This window comes from Saimiri boliviensis, chromosome 1, assembly GCF_048565385.1.
Source record: "Saimiri boliviensis isolate mSaiBol1 chromosome 1, mSaiBol1.pri, whole genome shotgun sequence".
NCBI classification, from domain to species: domain Eukaryota; kingdom Metazoa; phylum Chordata; class Mammalia; order Primates; family Cebidae; genus Saimiri; species Saimiri boliviensis.
In genome coordinates, this window is record NC_133449.1 from 77520883 (window position 1) to 77539529 (window position 18647).

The window sequence follows — 18647 nt, forward strand, 5'->3', positions numbered from 1 at the left end:
CGTACACACACGAACACTATTTCTTATGACTGTGTTGTAACTGTGTGTTCCTCATTACGATTCTGTGACTCCATTGTCCCTGGGCCTGGTGTGTTCAGGAATGTACCCATCCCATTCTCTTTTTTCAGACAACTTCCTGTGGAAAAAAAAAAAAAGATTGTGGGGACTTTGCCGGTATGAGGATGGGATTGGCAGAGTTTGCTCAACCTGCTTGGAAAAATGTTTCTTAAAAGACCGCTAACTTGTAAAAGTTATGAGCTGTCTAGCAGATTTTCCTAGGTGTCTCCTAAAGCCCTACATCTCTCCCAATTGAGAATAAATGCACCCGTTTTTAGAGAAATGGACATCAGAACACATAGAACAAATTGGGATGACGTGTATTTATTCTAGGGTTGCTATAACTATGAACTGTGGACATAGTCGGGTCCACACTTTTGCTTGCTGGCATCTCGTTATCCCATTAGCCCGCTGTTTCATTTACTACATATAGCACATGGCCAGTGACTCAGCCTTTAGGGGGATGGGACTATTTCTCTCTCTCTCTCTCTATTTCCCAGCGTCATCTACAGTCATGGGATACCATTAATTCCTCCCTTCCAAGTGGGAAAGGAGGCCAATCCAGTTCACATGGGTCATTGTACTTAAGAACCTAAACTTGGCTGAACACAGCTTGATGGTTGATCCGAATACTGTTTTTCCTTTCTGTAAAGTGGCAAAAACTATTTCAAGGGAGCATGTATATCAGATCGTTCATAGGGATTGTAGAAAAGGTAAATTAGCCGTTTCCCCAAGTATCCTTTAAAGTGGGAGCCCCTAAACCCATAGGGGACTGTGCTTTTAAATAGCTGTGAACGTAGTTCATGCCCATAATATACTTTGCCTATTAGGGCTTTAATTATTGGTAGCAGGTTGGACGAAGGGGTTTGATTGGGGTCTCAGCTAAAGGGGCCTCGACGACAGTGACTTAGCACTGGACTGGGAATGGGATTCCCCAGAGCCCACCTGGACACAGCATGCCCCTCAGCCCAGGTCTCTGCTGCTCTGCTCAGGGGTGGGATGCGTGAGAGCAGCTGAGCTCCAGACCCCGGGCCTCCTGCGGCGCCAAGTCAGGGGAGAGGAGGCCCCAGGCCCCTGCTTCGGGTCGCCATGGCAACGAGGCCTGGAATGCCACAGTGGTAGCCCTCTTCCTCGGCACATCCGGACTCCCAGTTCTGCTGCTTCAAGTCAATGTCCACAGCAAGGGAGGAACCCCGGAGGAAAATAACCACTCCCTTCTTCCCTTCACCATTGCCTTCCCCCTTCCAAAAAAGAAAAGAAAACTGCATGTTTGAAAGAAACTACAGGCAGTTTTTGGTGCAATTTGAGAGCAACTATTTTGGGTTCTGGTTTTCTCTTCAGAGATTTGTTCGCCTCTCGTAAATCATTGGCTGCTTTGACGTTGAACTTGATGACATTTCATGTTTTTGTTGTGCTGCTTTTACATCAGTTTTGATTTTTTGTTTCTTTATAATTTTATTATTATTTTGAGAAGGTGTCCCCTGTCCCTCCTCCCTCTCCCGCTCTCCTCAACCAAAGGACTGTTTCTTACTAAGTTTTGCCAGTCATAAGGGCAGGTGTTTCCTTCCAGGTGTGTCCCGAGTTTATTAGGACTATCATACAATTGGGCAAGGGTGGGGGGATGTGGGTCCTCCTGGGGGCTATGGAAAGGAGGGAGGCATGGGAAGGCCACTCAGAGGTCAGAGATACTTGGGGAGGGGAGACTGAGTTTGAAATCATGCTTAGGATGCCAGTGGCTCGACCTGTGGTTGGTTTAAGTTCTAATTTTTAAAAGCTAGTTAGAGAACAGAAAATCATTGGGCCAAGTCACACCTGTACTTTTTTTTCCCCTCCTCTGTCTCCAACCTCTTTCTAGGTTCTTCACACACCCCCATTCGGCGTAGTACCCAGAGAGCTCAAGATGTGTGGCAGTTTTCGGATGGAAGCTCGAGAGCCCTTAAATTCTGAGAAAATTTGAAGCCCCCAGGGGCGGGGTGGACGCGTCCGCCCGGCCGACGTCAGCGTGGTCTGTCATCCTGCTAGTTTGTGATGTTTTCTGACAGTAGCCTCCAAGAAGCCGTTGTGCGAAGACAGAGTCCTGCAGAGTCCTTCCAGCCTGGGCCTGCAGTGCCATTTTATTTATATTTTTTAATAAAACGTAAAAACAAAAAAACAGACCCACCTTGGAACAGTGAATCAGTCCCATAGAGAGGGCCCGAGGACCATCGCTGTCGTGAGTGATGCCCTGGCCCTTCTGAAACCAGCCAACCTAATTACCCGTATTGTGGAAATGCGCATGAGTCCCCAACCCCTTGTTTCTATACATTCTATGTTGTCTTTTAAAAAGTGTGCTTAACATTGACACAATAAATGTTGGAGCTTTAGGTGGTGTTTGTTTGTTCTTTAATTTGTAATGCTTATAAGACAATGTGGCTGCTTAGGACTTTGTAAGTACCCGTTTCCTACAGATACCCATTGGGTGGGTAGGAGGAACAGATTTGAGGAATGGGCAGGAGACGTAGGAGGGGAAATAGGTTACCGCTTATCAGATGGCATAAATTTTCAAGGAGAATCAAAATGCAAAATGTGGGAACAGATCATAGCAATATCATAATTAATGTAGTAGTAGTCTTGCTGTTTATTAATGCTGAAGCGTGGTTTTCCTAACTGTCTGACTTATAATTTGCATACCATTAAATAATGCATAATATGGCATTCCGAATCCTGTTTTTCAAATATATGCTTTTGGTGGCTACCATGCAGGATTTGAATTTGTCTTTTAATTTAGCTTAGGAAAGATAACGTCACTGGGTGAGCGGTAAATCCTAAAGAAGGTGATAAATGTCAGTAGTTGCTTATTAAATATTCTAATTTTAGGTTCCTAACACTTCAGGAAATATATCTTAATGCAGACAAACAAACAAACATAAAACTTCTTTATTACTTACATCAGGAAATTTGGGGCAGATTTTGTAGGGAGGAGATTATAGGAGGAAAGAGGTTCACATCATAGTAATGCTCCATTTCTTAGAACTTAGTGCCACGAACAAGTTACTTCTACAAACACGTGCTAAAAATTCTTTCTGGCCCAGTTAATTTGCACAGAACTTTTCTCAGTTTGGTATTTTTTTACTGCTTGGAGATCTGGAAGAGAATTAGAAATAATACAGCCTATTAAGATAGGTTTGTCAATAATAGAGCTCAGACACCTGTGTGCTGTAGATTCACATACAGGCAGTGAACTTCAGTGGGGAAAATCTTACCCACTCACCCTCTGGCTAGATTACCTAGCTTAGTGAAAAGACAGCCAAATAATTGGCATCTGGATTCTTTCCTGCTTATTCATAATAAATAACGACTCTACAGTAGTGAACTACCTTCTGCTTTCTACAGTGCTGTCTTGTGCCTCATTTCACCTGCTCTCCAGGACAGATCTCATGACTTCCACTTTACGGAATTGGGGACTGAGGCTTACCACGGTTAAGGGCTTGCCAGAGGCCACATCAGTAAGAGAGAAAGCAGAGAAAACAGGTTTTCTAGTTTCTAGTCCAGAGCTAATTTCACCAAACTCTGTTTAACTGATCAAAGGGGGTATCTTCTCCTGTGTTAGCACATAAACCATAAATGTTCACAGACGCACACTTGTGGCTTACACACACAGATCCAGGATGGCCTTTGATAAAGGCATTGCAGAACTGCTTCTTCCTACCAACAGCTGTGTGCACCGAGAAAGGGAGGTTGCCACCTCCTTGCCATCACCTTTCCCCTGTGGCTTTTCCATGACACATAACCCTGATTGCACAAGTGGCCTGGTTTTGGTGACTTCCTCTCACTTAGGTGAGGATGGGACTTCTAGACAAGAAGTTATTTCATAAAGAAACCCTCTTCCTGCCCCATACTCTGCCTCTGTGTTGCTGAAACATAAGACCATCAGGGATCCTGTGACGGCATCCTCCCTCAATGTGCTAAGTTCCTTGCTGAGGCCTAGAAAGAGTGACACCACTTCCAAAGGGGAGCCAGAATTGAAACAGAACAATCCTGGGTCTTGAGAAAACCTGAGCCTTTGTAACTGCACTTCATCGTCACTACAGTTTCATTTCTGATCTGTGTTTTTGCCCCACTTCTTATTTCTTAGAGTCAATCTGTAAATATGGGGACATCTCTAAAAGTGGGATTTTTAGGGGGGAAAGAGGATAATGGAAGTGGATAAAGGATATCTTTCTATCCTCCCCACTTTGGAGGAGAACCGCCCCCCACCACCAAAATAAACAAAACAAAAAGATAGTCTTTTTCCATGGTTTTTTAAGTTGAAAGACAACAAAAATTGTTTATGGAATTTATTCCAGAAATGGTATTGTGTTAGGGCTAGACTTTTGAAACCCCACACAGGATTGATAATTTGGGAAGACATCTCTCTGCGTGATGAGTCAAGGTCATGGTTACCCATGAATGGCGGAAGCAGGGAAGGGGCTCGCGAATCTGCCTGGGGTCCTCACTCTGCCCTCTCTGCAGAGTGAAACTTCCGATTACAGAGAGATAAATCGCTTGCCGGACATGCACTGAGCATAGACCAGAGGACAGAGTCCCAGCCACTCACACGGTGGAGACCAAATACAGGGCATTGTTTTCACTCTCCCAAGCCTTCTGTGCTCTGTTCAGACCACAGATTACTATCATTATTATTTGAGATGCAGTCTCACTCTGTCACCCTGGCTGGAGTGCAGTGGTTTAATCTCGGCTCACTGTAACCTCTGCCTTCTGGGTTCAAGTGATTCTCCTGCCTCAGCCTCCTGAGTAGCTGGGATTACAGGTATGTGCCACCATGTCCAGTTAATTTTTGTATTTTTAGTAGAGACAGGGTTTCCCCGTGTTGGTCAAACTCCTCACCTTGTGATCCACCTGCCTCGGCCTCCCAAAGTGCTGGGACTACAGGTGTGAGCTACCATGCCTGACCAGATTATTACACCATATAAAAAAGGTCTGTTAGACTCTGGGGTCCATGAGGGGAGAGAAAGATACTCAGAGCCTCTGCAGCACTCAGCATCCAGCCTGTTGAATATCAGCCTGTTTGAGAAATAATTGTTTCAAAAACCAGTGATCACTTAAAGAAAACTCTTAGGCAAGGAGTGTAATCTTGGACTCTGCTGAGGTCTGAGTGGCCCAAAGGTTGGCAGAATATTTCCTGGGCACTTTTGCTTGGAGTTTCCAAGAGCATTCAGATTAGAGCCAAGACCTTCAAGTCATCAGGAATATCTTTCAGGTTTTGTGTGCATTGACATGATTTTTTTTTTTTTGATAGTGAGATTAACATTGATGAAGATGGCTATTAATATTAACGTAGTTTTTTTAAACCTAAGTCAATATTTATTCCTATTTTTAAAAATTCTTATTTTATAAATCAGTATCCTTGGAAGTAGTAGTAGAATTAGAATTGAAGTATTTTGTAGGCTGTTGGTTCTCTTCTTACAGCATAGCTTTGGCTCCTTTTGAGTATAGTATGAGGGAAGCAGATTTGAGGAATTTTGAGTCTGGTGGAAGTTCCAAAACAACCAGTGACACAAACACACCTTCCTTCTTCAAGAGTTCATCTTGGGTTCCTAATCAGCAGAGAAACAATAACATTATATTTCTTTCCTCTGACTGCTCAGGAGAGACAGCACTCTTCAGTTTGCGTTCCCCTGGAATTACATTAAATCACAGAACTTCTCACTTCCAGTAAAATCCAGACACAGTCATTGTCTTTCTTCCTATCTTAGTATAAATTAGGATATCTTATTACTAACCACATTGCCATTCTTTTTGCCTTATATTAAAAAAAAAAATGCTCCCAGGAAGTAGTTAAGGTTTATAGAGTACTTTTATGTACACAATAGAATCAATTTTGCTTGTGATTCCATAACTTAGATAGGAAAAGAATAGACTGAAGTTGAAAGGAATTCTAGTAATCACTCATTTTAGAGATCAGGGCAACAAGGGCCCAAAGATTAAGTGAAGATCACCGTGCGAAAAAAATGTCGTAGCCATTTTTTTGAAACCACACAGTGAGTGGCTGAGTCAGAACTGGAACCCAAGTCTCCCAGGTCCTGTGCAAAGGAATTCAAGTGGCAAAGCTCTCCCTCGTGACCTGCTAAATTCAGAAATAGGAATAGCAGAAAAGCATGCATTTCACAAGGATTTAAGAATGAAATCAAAAGCTTGTTTTGGTCGTGCCAGTACTAGTAGGGAACATGTCAGCCTGCCCCATATGGAATATGGGTTTTTAAAATAGTATCCCCACGACCGAGAATATTTAGGTCACAACCTGAATGGATTCTTCTTTAATTCACGCCTCCACTGGTAGAAATAAACCTAGGGACCAAGAATTGCTGAGAGATGGCTTTTAAAGTTAAAAGGGCTACTCATCAAACCAAATTCATCTCCAATGACTTAAGTAGATCTCACAATCTGTTCCATTCTCTAGACGAGATATAAGAGAAACACTCACTTAATTTGAATTTCGAGGTCACATCACATCCTATTAGAGAATCCAAATAGCCAATTGTATGACCTGTATCTTGTTCCTGGGATATTTAGTTCTGAGTTCAAAGGTGGTGAAATAGCAATGAATTGAAGGGTAACTTAATGGAAATGGTATACAGCTCCGGTTTGTAAGGATTATTCCACTTAATGTGCTATTTATGCCTCATGTTCCTTTTCTGTGCAAGATGAAGCCTTAATCATTTTTCCTTTTGATCAGGGGTTCCTGGCTCTGTTTTGAGATGTATGTATTCTGCCTCACACATTATTAGATCTGCTGCATTCAGCTCTTCTGTGGCCATTTCTTTCTTTCTTTTTTTTTTTTTGAAACGGAGTTTTATTCTTATTGTCCTAGCTGGAATGCAATGGCATGATCTCAGCTCACTGCAACCTGTGCCTCCCAGGTTCAAGCAATTCTTCTGCCTCAGCCTCCTGAATAGCTGGGACTACAGGTATGCATCATCACACCCAGCTAATTTTTGTATTTTTAATAGAGATGGGCTTTCACCATGTTGGTCAGGCTGGTCTTGAACTCCTGCCCTTGTGATCTGCCTCCCTCAGCCTCCCAAAGTGCTGGGATTATGGGTGTGAGCCACCGTGCCTGGCTTCTGTGGCCATTTCTTTTCTTGCCAGTGACTCTGATTCACGTTTACTTCTAGTGGACATGGGTTGACTTCGAATGTCTTGGGGCCCAATAGGGCAGCAGTTGCTGTGTGCAGCAGCTGTTTAGAGCCTGCATAGGCAAAGCCCTTCCTGAAATAGGAGCAAGACAGTGGGAAGCCTCAGAGAGCAACAGCAAATCAAACATCTCTGTTGAGGATGGTCTGAGAGGAAGCAATTTGCCTGATTTTTCCCCCAGTGATAGTTCCCTGAATTTCCTTAGGTAGTAATGCAAGCAGGCAACTCCCGCTGCCATTTCTGAACCTTCTGCTTCTCTCTCCCTGCTGATTTGTCCCTCCTCTAGAATACGTAGAAAGCCAGTGGAGAGGTATGCAGAAATTAGCTTCCTTTGGGCTCTAAGATTTGCAGAGTTGCTCACGTTTCTATTTCAGAGTGACTGATTTTACCTGTTGATTGCTTCACCACACAAAGGGGAAAACCCAAAATGCAAATACGCCTCTTCAGAAACTCACCCAAAGCTCAGAACTCAGGAACACAAGAGATTTTCCTTTAAAGCGGTCCCCTTTGTGTAGATTTGCCTGTAGCCAATATGCCTTATTTGTGGAACTCTTTATTTTTCCACTTCTCTGAGAGCACATTTTCCTTCCCGTGTGACACAGGCCTATGTGTGGGGGGTGAGAGGGGGACAGGGTTCCTGTGCTTTTTGGTCCTGATTGCTAAATGGGGCTGTTCTCTGAGCCCACAGCTTAGGGTTATGATCTTGACTTTATTATTGCCATGCTGACCCACCCAGCGTCCCCTCTCTCTGCACGTGACCTATTCAAGACCCTTTCCTCCCTCTAAAAAAGGAAGGATACAATCTGCTTCCTACCTCCTCCTTCCCTGCAGCATGCAACAGTTACAGCAGTGGGAGGCATTCACGTGTTCCGGGCTCTTGGGACTGGGAATGTTGACAGTCCCAGTCCCAACAACAGTCTTGATGGCCACAGGGATGCAGGATTGTGGTCCATTTTAAGGGTGGGCTTTCCTTTGCTTTTGGCTAGTAAATCCATTTTTCTTTATAAGCTTATGTCACAGAAAAAAAGCAGTGGTGATTTTTGTTTGAAAAGTAAACATGTCATCATGCGCACATTTTTTACATAGTTGCTTGTACAGTGCTCAGGGTGCACTTATCACGTTGGTTGTACCTTAAGGCTGGGGGTCCCTCTTCACCTCTTTTCCTGCTGGAGAGTAGCACTGGAGGACAGCCCTCTCCCACAGGGCCTTGGCATCTATCTCACTGAGGGTGGCAAAGCACCAAACTATTTCGGCTGCCTGGAGATCCAGGCCCAGATGTTTCTGAAATGTGATCTCTGACTGAGAACCTAACCCTTCTCATCCGTGACTGACAGGCTGCTCAGAGCTTGGTAAAAAGGAAAATACAGGTTAAAGTAGAAATAATCATATCGACTAGTGTTTATTGAGAATTTATGATGTTCTAGGGACAGGGATAAGTGTTTTCCATGAATGTTCTTTTTTCTTTTTTGAGATGGAGTTTTGCTCTTGTTCCCTAGGCTGGAGTACAATGGTACGATCTTAGCTCACTGGAATCTCCCCTTCCAGGGTTCAAGTGATTCTCCTGCCTCAGCCTTCAGAGTAGGGGAATTACAGACATGCACCACCACACCTGGCTAATTTTTGCATTTTTAGTACAGATGGGGTTTCACCATTTTGGTCAGGCTGGTCTCGAACTCCCGACCTCAGGCGATCCACCCACCTTGGCCTCCCAAAGTGCTAGGATTACAGGCATGAGCCACTGTGCCTGGCCTCCATGCATGTTCTTATTTCTTCTTCCTGATCATCGTGTGGGATAGGTACTATTTTTATTTCATTCTACTGAAGCTTAGAGAGACTACATGACATGTCTAAGGTTTTGCAACTGGTGCTACTACTATTGTCATATGACTCCAGAACACTCACTCCTGACCTCTACGTATTGACTCCCAGTATCTACCTCATTCTGAAATGCAACTGCTTGTAATGCCAACACTGAGTTTACCATCTTAAAGAATTAACAGTGCTAATTAAGCTGATTAAGAAGTCTATTCAAAGTGGTTTTGCTTTGAGGCCTCTGGTTCTGCTGACTATGGACCAATGCTGGTGTCATTTTTTCTTGTGGTGCTCGAATTTCTGTCCATTTTTGGTGCTGGGAGGACCAGTTTGGTTTTGTGAGGCATATCTGAGGAAATACTGCAATCCTCTGTTTGTAGTATGGGTCATTCATTTGTTCAATCAACAAATATTTATTAGGTCCCTGCTACACACAACCTGCTGAGTTAAGTGCTGGGGAAGGGATGCAAAGAGGTAAAAGGCACAGTCATTGTGCATCAGAAATTGCCACCAGTGGGAAATTAAATTAATTAGAATCCTATTAAATAACTGGTTGCAGCTAAGCTTGTATGATGAGAATAGTGGGCTTTAAAAATTGCTGATACAGAATTCACTTTGCCTGTGTAGACAGCAGTCCCAGGCAAAGGGCCTTAGTACTTTGGAATGAATGGAAATGTTATTCTTCATACTTTATCAGTAATACACACACTTAAACTTGTTTTTCAAATATTAGGGATGAGTATACATTGATGTTTCCTCACGTATTTGGCCCAGTCCTTGTGAATAACAACACCAGAGATTTAGAAAAAGAGGTTAGTAATAGGAATACAGTCTTTGTCCTGTGATTAAAGATCAGAGACCTGGGCTGGGTGCGGTGGCTCACGCCTGTAATCCCAGCACTTTGGGAGGCTGAGGCAGGTGGATCACAAAGTCAGGAGTTTGAGACCAGCCTGCCCAACACAGTGAAAGCCAGTCTCTACTAAAAATACAAATATTAGCCAGGTATGGTGGCAAGTGCCTGTAATCCTAGCTACTCGGGAGGCTGAGGCACACGAGAATCACTTGAACCCGGGAGGTGGAGGTTGCAGTGAGCCAAGACTGTGCCATTGTACTTCAGCCTGGGCAATAGGAGCAAAACTCTGTCTCAAAACAAACAAACAAACAAACAAACAAACCTGTAACAGGGAATAAGTCCATGTATTTTAACCTTCTGAGCTGACCTCTAACTGATTATCTGCTACTAATTCCTTCCAAATGGAACAAGACAAATACATTTTTACTTCTCCTGTTTGCAGTATTATCTTTCTCAGATCATTGGCATAAACAAATATTTTCCTGTACCTTGCGGTGTGCAAGAGGCTCTAGGTACTATGGGGAATTATGAACAGGTATGAGCACCCAACCCCTGTCCTCAAAGGGATTAGAGTTGGTCCTATGTGGGGGCTAAGATTATACACATAAAAACACATAACCATGGAGAGGGCAATATGATTAATCCATAAGTGAGAGATGCCAGCTGGAGGAATGCAGAGGAAGATAACTTCTCTGGGGCCCACAGAGATGTTGGGCTTTTAGTCATCGAAGATGGGCTAGGATTTAGATGACAGAGAGAAACAATGACAGCAAACCAGTTCAAGGCAGTACTGCAGGGTTTGGAGGGCACTGACTAGACCAGTGTGGCAGGAAGAAGTTTGTCTATGAAACTAGTGCAATATAAGTTGGGAAACTAATTTGGGGCCATGTTATGGAGATACTTTGACAATAGGCCAAGGGACTGCTATTTTATCTTACGTCTTCTTTTTTTTTTTTGAGACGGAGTTTCGCTCTTGTCGCCCAGGCTGTAGTACAACGGCACAATCTCTGCTCACTGCAACCTCCACCTCTTGGGTTCAAGCGATTCTCCTGCTTCAGCCTCCTGAGTAGCTGGGATTACAGGTGCCTGCCACCATGCGCAGCTAATTTTTTGTATTTTTAGTAGAGATGGGGTTTTACCATGTTGGCCAGGCTGGTCTCAAACTCCTGAACTCAGGTGATCTGCCTGCCTTAGCCTCCCAAAGTGCTGGGTTACAGACGTGAGCCACCATGCTGGGCTTTCTTAAATCTTATGGTCAGTTAGTGGTTATTCAAAATCATGTCCATAGAAAAGTTTTGGAAGAGTGTAGCAGACCATGAAACAGATTGAAAGAGAATTCAAAACAAGCCAAGAGACCAGTAGGAGGCTGATCCACAAACGGCCTAAAGGTAGCCCTTGAGGCCCAAACAGGTCAGTTTGGCTGTTTCATAGAAGGATTCTGCTGTGTGTGCAGTATTTGGGTCACACTGTGTAGTCATCCTTGACACATTCAAATAGACATTGATCCTAATGTCTGAAGCCATATCTAAAATTCCCCATTTGTGCTGGTCTAGACCCATCCCAGACTGTCTGTAGAAGCTTGAAAAAGTTCTTCCTTAAGGGTTGACACCATGCCACACCACAAACAGCCTAAAGATAAAGACCTTGAGGCCCAAACAGGTCAGTTAGTTCCTAGGGATTGATTATTTTTACAACACAAAGGACACATCACGTCTCATTAAGCACTTAACACTTTAGCATCATACCTCAAAGCAAAATGATAAACCTGACTAAAAAAAGAATAGAATGCTACAAGATTTTTGCAGATCAGAGAGCTATAAGGACTTCTTTTCTGGGGGGTAATTTAAGATTTAAGATTTTTTTATTTTTTATTTTGGTAGACACAGGGTCTTGTTTTGTTGCCAGGCTGGTCTCAAATTCCTGGCTTCAAGTGATCCTCCTGCCTTGGCCTCCCAAAGTGATGGGATTACAGGTGTGACCTACAGCCCAGCTGTGATTTAAGAAATTTTTTGATTCTCCTATTTGTAAAAGTTATATTATATTGTTTTTTCTTTGCAATATGCTTGTCGGTACAGGCCGGTGTCCTGTAATAATATTATTTTATTGCCACTTGGCCCCAACATCAGATGAATTTCCTAATACAAGGCACAGATTAGAATAAGCAAGCATGTACACACATAACCAAAGAAGCATTCTCTGCACAAAGTAAGGCAGTGCAGGCTGGGGCTTCACTCTCTTGGAGCTTGCATTTCAAAAATAGAGACTTTGTATTTTTGTACTGCAGTCATAAGTCACATCATCTGGTGTCCTTCCCTCTCTCTCCCCCATGCCTACTAGCCTGTTTCTCCGGGAAGCAAGACTAGTCTATGACTGTCCAGTGTCATAAATCAGAATATTTAGGGCATATAAAGAATTCCTTTTTGGCGCTGGGTTGCAAACTCTCTATTTCACCCTAGAGTTTCTTCCAGAGCTCCATCGTCTCCACTCCTGTGACCTACCATGGTCACAAATCTCAGCAATTTCCCCCTCCACCTGCCACCCCAGGACGGTGGCTTAGGAGCAAGTGTGTAAATACATGCTAAGGGTCAGTCACAAGGAGGCACCTGAGGGCTTCAACACACAAGGAAGTAATCCCCCTGAGGTGTGAAAACACTCTGCTATTACCCAGATGTCCCACATTCCCCCTCCCACTGAAATATAGTAAAGCGTAATGAAAAAATGAGGTATAGGTCTTAACGGGGGACAGGGAGGAAAGCAAGGCCTGTGTGAGATGAAGTCTGTGAGCAGACAAACTTCCTTCACTAGCTAAGCACCCCCTCTTCATGTCAGCACGAGGCTTAATGCATGCCTCAGCAAAACATAATCACTAAAAGTCATATACACTGTAGATGGGTTAGGAAATGTAAGCATGCATTCTAAGGGTCTGTTTGCATAGGTTCGTTCTTTTCCATTTTGACTGTGAGTTAGAATCATGGTATATGTACAGGAAGTATGCACGTATGCAGAGCCACACATACAGTTCCTTGCGTATATATCTATTTATAGCACATGCATATTCATGTGTCACCGTATACACATATCTAGACAGAAAAAAATGCCTCATCTGTAATGACTATGACGATCTCAGTGACATTACTGGCCTTGATCTTTAATAGTCATTGTCCTCTAGTTTCTATAGTCTTATCTTCAGAAGCTGTATTCACTCTGGGCTCCCACTCTTCTCCTGGAGTTAAAGGTAAAGGCTGGAAACCAGGCCAGCAAAGATTAGTGTATCCTCTTCTGTCCTAGGGACTCCCTATGTCTATAGAACAGATGTGGGGTGGGCTGGAGCTGAGTAAACCTATCCCCTCTCCTACTGGAAATCACATTGAATTCTGACCCAAGGGGCCTTCGTGTTGCAAATGGAAAGGTAATTAAGCCACCACACTTTGAGCCTTTTGGGGCTGAGAGGGCTTTTTGAATCCAGTATGCTTTTGAAGAGTAGAGGGTAGAGGTCAGAGAGACATAGGAGGCCTTTAAGAGAATAGAAACAAGATGACAGGTGTTAGGGGCACTGCCATTAGGGGGTATGGATAAACAGAAAACACATTTAAAAAATAATTTTAGTTTTAAAACACACTGAGAATTCTACCAGCATTCTTGATGGTGTGACAGCAGCATGGGGTCACCAATTTGCCCAATCAGTGTGCTGGGAAGAAGCATGGGTTGGAGTGCTCCTGCTGCTATTATGGTGATTATTATTTTATTTTTAATTTCTTTTTATTTTTTCTCACACGGAGCCTCACTCTGTCACCCAGGCTGGCGTGCAGTGGCATGATCTTGGCTTACTGCAACCTCCGCCTCTTGGGTTCAAGTGATTCTCCTGCCTTAGCCTCCTGAGTAGCTGGAATTACAGATGCCCGTCACCATGCCCAGCTAATTTTTGTATTTTTAGTAGAGACAGGTTTCACTGTGTTGACCAGGTTGGTCTTGAACTCCTGACCTCATGATCCGCCAACCTTGGCCTCCCAAAGTGCTGGGATTACAAGCTTGAGCCACCGCGCCTGGCCTATGGTGATTATTTTTGAAATGATTATCATCGTGGAAAAGTTTCACCTGCAGAGACCTGGAGTGAGACCTCGAAGGACAGGAGCCCTCCGCTGGTAACGACACTTGGTTGTTAGCCAACACAGCCAAGGACAGAGCCCAGTATCTAGAGGGAGGTAACCAATCCCCAGGAGCAGGCCACCTGGGGAATGTTGGTCCCATTTCAGCCACTGCCTGCAAGGAGAATTCTGCTAGCTGTGACTTGGTGTTGATTCAGATGATTCCTCTGGGGTGTATGGCTGCAGCAGAGCTCGGAAAATCTGAAGCAAGCGAGAGGACTTGAGATTTCCATTTAGGAATGTTGACACGTTCCCATGTTCAAAGGACGTGTGTGTGTGTGTGTGTGTGTGTGTGTGTGCACGTGTGCGAATGTGTGTTGGGCCTGTGCGGCGGGTGAGAGTCTATCCCTTCTCCACCAAGCTGTGTGAGGCTTGGTGAAGTAGAAGGTGCTGTCCGGACACGGCTCACCCTCTATCATCTCCCTTCTTTGGAACCAAGCTGACAGAACTCTTTAGCATGGGCACTCTTAGTTTTTTTTTTTTTTTTTTTTTTTTTTTTTTGATGGGCCAAGCTTACAGTTTTCAAAGTGCTATGACAGGATGGTTGCAAAAATAAAAAGCTAGTGAAAGCTTAGTCACAATATTTCTATAGCTGGCAATCAAAAGATCATATTGCATGCAACTGGCAAAATCATCACAGGGAAATTATGCATTTTCCAGAATACCTTATTCCCTTCTGTGTATTAAACATTACTTTAATATTCTGGTGACAATGTTTTATAATTAATCTAAATGTAAGGGAATGAACACACCAGAGATTATGTCTCAGTGCAAAGAGGTGAAAAAGGCTTCTTTGCAGTGGCAGACCGGATTACAGACTCAACTCTTTTCACTTACCAGCAACCACAGCTACCACGGAGGGCTAATACCCCGCCACGTCCTCCAGTGAATGCAGACGTCCTGTTCACTTTGGGGACTAAAATCCTTTCACTCATAAGGGTGTTAATGTTAACACAGAAGAAAAGTGTTTTAAAAATTGCATTAGTTCATAGACTTGTACTGAACTCATGAGGGGGAAATCTAGCCCCAGAGAGATAAAAACTAAAGAGCTCAGCCATAAACCAGTATGATAACATCCTTATTATAAGATGCAAATTGAGGGACCCAATTCACTAAAACACATGTTACTGGTATTTAATTTTGCTTGTGGGAATATATCAGAAGTTGGCCTATGCCTTATGCACAATGTACTTAAAACGAGGGCGAGTAACTTTAGCTATAAAAAACAGTGAGAAAACAGCACAGGGCAAGCCGGGATTGAGAGATAATTGCGAGGCTCTAACGCTAAGTGTCAGCGTACACGGCTTTCTTTCCCGGCCTGGGCTGGGAGGCACCGCCCCCGCGTGCTGCAGGCGCGTGGGCTCTGGGTGGCGGAGGCTGGGGTCCCACACCCGGGGGGCGGAATGGCGGCCCTGCGTGGCTTGCGGGGAGGGACCCCCTGAGCAGGGGCCGGAAGAGCAGGCCCACACCCAGTGGTCATCGCAGGAACTTCACTTGAGCTGGTCTGCTTGGGAGCCTGTGGTTCCGAGAGGAGAAGACGCACTTCCCCATGAGAAAAAGGTCAGTTCCTCTTTCCTCGGGTGGCGCAAACGGCCTGCTGGGTGTCCTTGGCCTTCCTGCCCCCCTTGAGTTGGTGAATTCTGTTTCCCTCTTAGGGTGTCGCTGAGAGGATGCGCCCTGTGGGTCTCTAGGTGGTCATCCCTGAGGGCCCCACAGGTGACGACCCTGGCCCTCAGCTCCGCCCCCTCTCAGAAGCCTTCCTCACCTGGGCGTTTTGGGTGAGGGGAGCTCCCCCACCCCGAGACTCAGAGTGGGATCGTGTGTGACCGTAGAGCCACAGAGCGTCACCTGGGAAGCTGGTGAAATGCGCAGCCTGCAGCCCCTCCCTCCTCAGGCCTATGAGTCAGGATCCGCGTTTTAAGGAGATACAGGAACTTTCCAGAAGTGTGCTACCCCTACCCTCCGACCACTGCATGAGCCCCTCATTCACCATTTAGGGCTTGCAGGGTTTGAAGAATTAAGAGAGGGTCTTCCAAACGCCTCCTTGTTAGGGAGTCAAACCTTTATGATTAGAGGGAAAATTACTGCAAGAAACATAGGGATGCATTAGAGGTCTATAGAGTGCAAGCATGAAACAAACACTACGTTACTAACACCTAACATTATGTTAGATAACAGCAGGGGTCCCCTTGATGTTGGCTGGGGAGGAAAGGAACGTTTAGCCCTTGAGGACTCCAGACGTCTGCTGAGGGAGACATTTGCTCTGACGGTGTTGGCTTAAGCCCAAGAGGACGCTATGGACATAAGTGTGGTCTGCCCCTGCCTAGCCCTCTCCAGAAAGAGGCCACCAGCCACCTCGTGAAGAGTGAAAAGGAGCGCAAGGAGCAGAGGGAAGGGGCCGGAGGGCAGGGGTCCCCAGGTCACCTAATGATGAAACTCAGTTAACCTCGAGGCAGACTGGGTGTGGACTAACTCTAACCCCCTAAACTGCCAATGTCTGGAATTCCTTAATAAGATGAAAATCCTTTTGTAACACAATTAGGAGAGAAAATGCTTACCCCCACAAAAGCTGGGTTAAGATAACACTTAAGTGTGAATGGGTTAAAAATAACCAGCCAATCAATCAAGTCTCAATGAGGAGTGAAGCTGGGGACCTCTTCTGGTTTTGCTGGGGTGCACTGAACAAGTGTGGGAATGACGCTTATAAGACTGATCAGAGGGTTGGGTGCAGAGTGTGCATTTTGAAGACTCCCTTCTTAGCCAGGAGTCTGGGCCTAGTTTACATCACACTGAGCGAGCGAGGAAGCATCCTAGCAAGGGCTGTATTTCAGTCAGGCAGCTGCAAAGAATGCAGCTCAACTTTGCATTCTTCAATGAAGCTTTTTGCTTTTTGTTTTTAAACCCAGGCTATTTCATGCAAAGGAGCTTGGCTCTTAGGGCTTTATTAATTGGAGCATTATATTGAAATGTCTTATTTTTCCGTCTGACTCTGTCCTACTCTTCGTGGCTTCCCCTGTAGCAAACATAGCCCTCCTCACGTAATTCCTGGGTGATGAGTGAATTCTGTATGGATGCCCAGATATAAGTGGCCTTTGGAAGGGCCAAGAAGAACTTTGGTAGGATAATTTCCTCTCCTAGGATGGATTTTATTTTTCTCATTGTGTTAGCACTAGAATGGCCACATGCACCCAGGTCTCTGGAGTAACTTACTTTTGTTTTCTTTCCATTTTTAAAAAGCAAAGTAGACATTTTTCTTCAGGCTTTCAAAGTTCAAATTACATCATTGGATCATCTAAACGCTCTCAGATGTGCAGAAGATTGGGGATGGGTTGGGGGAGTGGGATGACTAATTACCACTTTCAAATGTGTGGGCTCAAATGCTCCTGTTCCTCCTATAGTTGAGATCCAGGCTTTAACTTCAGTTTCCTGTGTGACCTTTGAGAAGCCCTCTCTCCACGTGCTTCCTTTGGAAGGGTGAGCCCTGGGTGCCTCTCCTGAGAGAGGCCCTTCCTCCATCTGGGCTTGACTCTGCCATGTGGGATCAGAAGGAACACAACACATTCTTTCAGCAGCTGCTGGAAATGCCGGAGCAGCAGCCCTGGAGGGCTGGTGAAGCAGTCCCTGGTTTTTGGAGGAGGCATGAGAAGAAATTCATGGGAGGCTTTCGTTCTTTTTAGATTCCCAGCCATTTTCGTCTAGCTGCTGCTCCCTGCATTTGTGTGATTATTAGTTTGCAACACAGGTGACAAGCTTCCTCTCCTTGGATGCTCACTGCAGCAGTGGGGGCGATGCAACCAGGCAGGTGTTACTGCCTCAGTTTCACTGATTGGGAGACTAAGACTCAGAGCAGGTGGGAGCTCTCCTGATACAACACAGCTGGATAGAGGTCAAGTCAGGTCCCCAGGGTAGAGGTTTCAGTACTGTGTGATGACAGCATACAATGAGGTCTGTAGACCATTTTTTCTCTGAGAAGTTCAAGTCTTCTGCCTTGCTGCTGCTTCCCTCCAAGATGATAAGTTGGTTCAGTGCCCTCTCCTGGGTCAAACATGGGAAGTATCTCTTCAGTGTGAGGTAGCAGTCTCCTTTACTTGTTGTCAAAGCCAATACACAGAGGTCTAAGGCCCTGGCTTAACTGATGGTTAAGGAGCAATTCCACCCGATTCCCTCAACTCCACCAGAAAAGCATGCAAACACCTCTTCATGCCTACTAGAATGGCTATTAAGAGCAAACAAACAAAAACGAACAAGTGTTAGCTAGAAGGTGGAGAAAATGGAAACGGTGTGGATTGCTAGTGGGAATGTAAAACAGTGGAGTCACTGTGAAAAACAGTTTGGCAGTTTCTCAAAAAGTTAAACACCATACTATCCAGAAATTCCACCCCCAGGTGTATATCCAAAAGAATTGAAATCAGGGATTGAGCAGATTTCTAAACACCTGTTTTCATAGCAGTATTAGTCTCAATAGCTGCAAAGCAGAAACGACCCAAGTGTCCGTAATAAGATGAATAAGGCCCGGCCCGGTCACTCACACCTGTAATCCCAGCACTTTGGGAGGCTGAGGCAGGTGGATCGCTTGAGGCCAGGAGTTCGAGACCAGCCTAGCCAAC

At 44.7% G+C, this 18647-nt stretch overlaps 1 protein-coding gene and 1 long non-coding RNA gene across 16 annotated transcripts in view; both read left to right on the forward strand.

The window, feature by feature from the left end:
* BCL11A (BCL11 transcription factor A) overlaps positions 1-2420 on the forward strand; it is a 100978-nt gene extending 98558 nt beyond the window's left edge. For all 15 annotated transcript variants that reach the window (XM_074399662.1, XM_039460936.2, XM_074399692.1 and 12 more), the window contains one exon: positions 1913-2420. Coding sequence is in view for 11 of the 15 variants with exons in the window: in XM_039460936.2 (XP_039316870.1) it covers positions 1913-2014 (102 nt within the window). In the remaining 4 variants the exon portion in view is untranslated. The remainder of the gene's footprint in view (positions 1-1912) is intronic.
* Positions 2421-15435: 13015 nt separating this feature from the next.
* LOC141581011 (uncharacterized) overlaps positions 15436-18647 on the forward strand; it is a 40094-nt gene continuing 36882 nt past the window's right edge. The window contains exon 1 of the long non-coding RNA XR_012513412.1: positions 15436-15600. This is a non-coding gene — a long non-coding RNA (uncharacterized LOC141581011). The remainder of the gene's footprint in view (positions 15601-18647) is intronic.